The 5,387-nt window shown below is 35.9% G+C and overlaps 1 protein-coding gene across 1 annotated transcript; it reads left to right on the top strand.

The window, feature by feature from the left end:
- The first annotated feature begins 1,229 nt into the window (after nt 1-1,229).
- LOC110708043 (pentatricopeptide repeat-containing protein At3g53700, chloroplastic-like) lies at nt 1,230-4,116 on the top strand. Its single transcript, XM_021886138.1, is given in 2 exon segments — nt 1,230-3,031; nt 3,033-4,116. Coding segments are annotated over 2 exon segments (2,304 nt in total). The 5' UTR covers nt 1,230-1,522; the 3' UTR covers nt 3,828-4,116.
- The last annotated feature ends 1,271 nt before the right edge of the window (nt 4,117-5,387 follow it).

The following is a 5,387-nucleotide window of genomic DNA, read 5'->3' as shown; positions in this document are numbered from 1 at the left end:
TTACTTCACAAAATAATTCACTAGAAAAACATTATTACTACTCTATTAGCAATCCCATTACATATACTTCGTATATTATTGGAGCATTGTTTAGGATTAAAATGGGTGTTTGTTGGGAAGCAGTTGTTCAAGTAGCAAATGTAACACTTCCTATGGCAGCCGTGGTGGCACCTATCGCCTACGTAGTTCCATTCGTCGGACCGATTGTCGGGACCGTGACTACTGCTACAGCTACGGTTGCTTCTGCTGTTAAGGCCGTTGATACTTTTGCTAGGCAGATTGGTGAAGGCAGCTAAGCTAGCAGATAAATATAGGCTTACAATGCATGTGTGCTTAAACTTGTACTAGTAGTACGCAGTTCATTCGCATGTATTTGTTGATTATTATGAGTATGACTTTGTTCAATGGATTTTGTTTTGGGATGTTCGGTGAATTGTGTAATAAGTCTAGCATGTTGTACTCTCTTTCTTCCGTTTTGTTGTTCAAGTTGTTTGTGGTAATAGAATAGTAGTTGAATTAAATCAATCCTACAAAAATTATGATTGTGTTATCAGTAGTACTCCAATAAGTAATCTATAATTTTGCTAGTGTGTATTTCGGTCTCTTTTTATCTGATCATATGCTTACTTTGATCGAATCCTATCGTTCGGTTCTAAATTTAGATATGAACAAAAAAAAAGTAGGTTGACAAACATGTACATTATGAATTCATTGTTGTTTATGTTTCTACATCTTTAGTAAGCATTTTGTTTCAATTATCAAATAGATGTCGATTAATTTAGTTGGTTTAATTCAACATTTGCTCCTTGATTAAATAGCCATGAGAGTTCATTTGAAAATTTAGGCCACATCTTCAATTGATTTGTGAATTTCCCTAAGTAGTCCCCACTTGTCTTTGTATGTAACCTTGATATGTTGAGCTCATCACTTTGTGTCATCATTTATCAATAAGGGTTATTAGATAACTTAACCAGATTTTGCTAATTGTTTCTTTTTACAATATTGTGCAATGGCAATATTTAGGTTTATTTATTGGAGAAATCCTATGACAACTTGAGAAATTAAAACTACATTATCATTCTCTACCAATATGAAAGTGGCAAAAAATTTGTTATCATAAGTCATGACGAGTTTTCATTATCATATTACTCGTAGATTTAGTGATACCACAAACAAAAATTATAGGGAACGATTTAACTAGGAAAAATATATTCCAGTCAAATCAAAAAATATCCACATAACTATTTTTCCTTATTGTAAATACTAGTACACCTAACAAACTTAATAGAACAAAGAAAAAAGTAAACTTTGGGATTGTGCCTTATGCAAGTGTTTTCTGCTTCCTCATCCGATGAACTCTACTGCTTCACTCGTCTAAAAATGGTCACTTGAGCAGACCCCGGCAATATAGCAGCAGTACAGTAAGTTTTCCTATTTCTCCCTTCTTGGCATGTTTAAATCTTCCATAAATTTTGGATTATTTTCTTGAATCTTCTTTATTTCACAGTGTAATTACATAAAAATGGCTGCTTCAATGTGTTTTTCTGCTCACCTCAAACCTTATCCATGTCCAATACCTCAAAAATTTCCATCAAATTCAACTTTCTTTTCAAATTCCAAATCTTCCCCATTAATCTCCTTCTCATTAGCTCAAAATCCCAGTTCTTCTTCTTCTTCATTGTCATTTGATTCTGCCCATCAACTTCCCCCAAATTTTACTCCAAAACAGCTGCTTGAAACTCTGAGGAGAGAGAAAGATGCAGAAATGGCACTCTGGATGTTTGATTGGGCTTCAAAACAGTCTAATTTCATACCCACTTTGTCAGTTATTGAGGAAGTTCTTAGGAAGCTTGGTTATGAAGGGTCTTTTGATTCAATGAAAAGGGTTTTGGATGAAATGAAGGAATTAGGTTGTGAAATTAATGAAGGTACTTTTTTGATTTTCATTGATTCTTATGTTAATTGTGGTTTGTATGATGAAGCTGTTTATGTGATTGATATGATGGAGAAAGAATATGGGGTTAAATGTGGGACTCATACCTTTAATTTCTTGTTGAATGTTCTTGTTGATGGGCATAAATTGAAATTAGTCGAAATTGTTCATTCAAAAATGGTAGAAAGTGGGGTTAAGAAAGATGTTTCCACATTTAATATATTAATCAAAGGGCTTTGTAAAGCTCATCAAATTAGGCCTGCCCTTATTATGATGGAAGAGATGGAAAGGTATGGATTAACCCCCGATGAGAAAACGTACACGACGATTATGCAGGGTTATATTGAGGAAGGGAATGTGGATGGCGCTTTGCGAGTTAGAGAACAAATGGTGGGAGCTGGTTGTGTTTCGACCAATGTGACTGTAAATGTTTTGGTGTATGGGTTTTGTAAGGAGGGAAGGATAGAAGAAGCGTTGGGTTTTGTTCAGGAAAGGGTTGTTGAGGGATTTCATCCTGATCATTTTACATTTAACACTTTAGTTAGTGGTTTGTGCAAATTGGGTCATGTTAAACATGCACTAGAGGTGTTAGATGCTATGCTAGAAGAAGGGTTTGATCCGGATATATTTACTTATAATGCTCTAATATCCGGGCTGTGTAAAATGGGTGAAATTGAAGAGGCGATGGAAGTGCTTGAGTTGATGGTTTTACGGGGTTGCACACCGAATACTGTTACCTATAATACTCTGATTAACACCATGTGTAAAGAGAATCAAGTTGAGAAAGCCACTGAATTTGTGCGCCTTCTTACAAGCAAGGGAATTTTGCCTGATGTTTGTACATTCAATTCTATCATACAAGGTCTTTGCTTGTCCAGAAACCACAAACTTGCTATGGAGCTATTCAGAGATATGAAAAATGATGGGTGCCAGCCTGATGAATTTACTTATAATATGCTGATAGACAGCCTTTGTTCAAGAGGGAAAATTGATGAAGCTTTGAACTTGCTAAAGGAAATGGAATCAAGTGGTTGTGCAAGAAATGTGGTGACATATAATACATTAATTGATGGGTTCTGTAAAAAACAAGAGGATAGAAGATGCCGAAGAGGTTTTTGATCAGATGGAACTGCAAGGGGTGTCGAGAAACCTGGTTACTTACAACACCCTCATTGACGGTCTTTGCAAAATTAAGAGGGTGGAGGATGCTGCTGAACTGATGGACCAGATGATAATGGAAGGGTTAAAACCCGATAAATTTACTTATAATTCTTTGCTTTCTCATTTTTGTAGGGCAGGAGATATTAAGAAGGCAGCAGATATAGTGCAAACAATGACTTCAAATGGGTGTGAGCCTGATATTGTTACTTATGGGACCTTGATTCAGGGGCTTTGTAAAGCAGGTCGGGTTGAGGTTGCCACTCGACTCCTTCGAAGCATTCAGATGAAAGGAATGATTCTAACCCCTCATGCATACAACCCCGTAATACAGGCTCTATTTAGAAGGAGACAATCAAAAGAAGCAATGAGGCTTTTCCGAGAAATGGTGGAGAAGGGTGACCCTCCAGATGCTGTAACTCATAAGATAATTTTTCGTGGTCTTTGTTCAAGCGGAGGCCCTATTGGAGAAGCTGTTGATTTTCTAGTTGAGATGCTGGAGAAAGGATTTATACCAGAGTTCTCTTCTTTTATGATGCTAGCAGACGGTCTTCGTTCACTAGGGATGGAAGATGCATTAATGAAGCTTGTTCATATGATCATGAAACAAGCAAAGTTCTCAGAAAACGAGGTTTCCATGATAAAGGGTTTTATGAAAATTCGTAAATTTCAGGATGCATTAGCCACCCTTGGCCGCATTTTGAATAGTCGTATGCCCCGAAGAAATTACAGGTGAAGGATAGTATGAGGTGACCTATTTCTTAAGCCAAAGCCTGAAACTAAATAGTTACATGTCTTGTAACAACACAAATATCCTTGAGTTGATATTAGTTTTGTTAATAAATTCTTTTTTGCTTAAGCAAAGGGTTTGTTTATTTGTCAAGGTTATTAGTTAAGCCTCAGGTGTCATTTGGTTCGTATGTTACTCTTATATTATAGTATGGTTCATGATAGATGAAATGCTGCTGTAATGAGAAATCATGAGGCTTTGCTGCTAAATTGTAGATTTCTGGTCTATGACTTAACCTTATTCTTTTTTGCACATGAATTTCTATATGAAAATATATTTTTGCATTTATTCTTCAATTTAAATTGTGCAATTTCGGCATCAGACTACTATAATTTGTCTTTGATTATATACAGGGTTAAGATGTAACTAGTACATGGTTTACAGTTACAGAAATGTTGGACAAACAAGTGTGTTAGTGTGTAATGCACAAACGCTTAAAAGCATAATCTTTTCCTCAGAAGCTTCACCTTCAAAAGTGCAGATGATGCGTAATTTCATGACTCTCTTTGATACAAGCGCACAGCAAGTGAAGACACCGAGTACACAGCCCAAATTTGTTTCAGAGTCGTGTTCTGCTCTTCTGAATCTGTAAAACTAGATGCTTTTCTGAAATTGTCTTCCGATTGTGACTGTTGAAACTTTATGCTTTTTACTCCCTATGAATACTGGATTGGTTTTGGTCATCTATAAATTTGTGTTCAAAATCAGATTGTGAGTAATGAAAGTTAATATCTAAGTCGAAGTACCTGCAGAATCCCCAAGTATTGCTTAAAAAGATTGTCAATTTTTCTACTTGTAATATATTTATACATTCTGGTACACTGGAAATTGAATCTCAACAGCACAACTACAGTATTACAGGCATGATAATTGGCTTGGCTTGGCTGCAAACCATTTTGCCCTCGAAAGTGGTTTCTCCGTTGTTATCGCGATGTCAACCATTTCACATTGGTTTGACATAAATGTATGATGCGTATAAACAATTATGATTCCAGTGTTGATGTTTTAGAAAAAGCAAACTGATGGAGCCAACACTAAATACATAGCATTGCATGAAAATGTTTCTCCTTAATTTGATTATTATCAAGTTTATTGTCATACATAATTAATGTTTATGTTAGTTTATTCTTCTGACTAAATAAAACGTTATGCTGTTGCTAAGAATGTCAATTTATTTGAGCAAAAGACCAAATTAAAGCAATTAGCTTAGTGACGTTACCAAATTCATTAATACAATTAACAAGAAACATACTATATAAACCTCCACAAATTCACTATGCATCTAACTTTTTGATTACCTTATTTCATTATAAAAACATGAATGTTAAGGCACCAAGTTTCCTAACAAGCATCTTCATTTTCTCTCTCCTCGTATCTACATTTCGAACCGGGCTAGCTAGATGGGCCCAAGGTCCTGGATCTAGTGTCTCCGGACCCGAATCAAGTGCAAGTGCCCAGTTCCACAACCACAACACCCAATTGATTGGGCTCAAGGAGATCCTCAAG

The sequence above is a fragment of the Chenopodium quinoa genome, unplaced genomic scaffold (genome assembly GCF_001683475.1).
Source record: "Chenopodium quinoa cultivar QQ74 unplaced genomic scaffold, ASM168347v1, whole genome shotgun sequence".
Lineage (NCBI taxonomy): Eukaryota > Viridiplantae > Streptophyta > Magnoliopsida > Caryophyllales > Amaranthaceae > Chenopodium > Chenopodium quinoa.
Note: the sequence above shows the minus strand (reverse complement) of the source record. Positions and strands in the feature narration are given on the sequence as shown.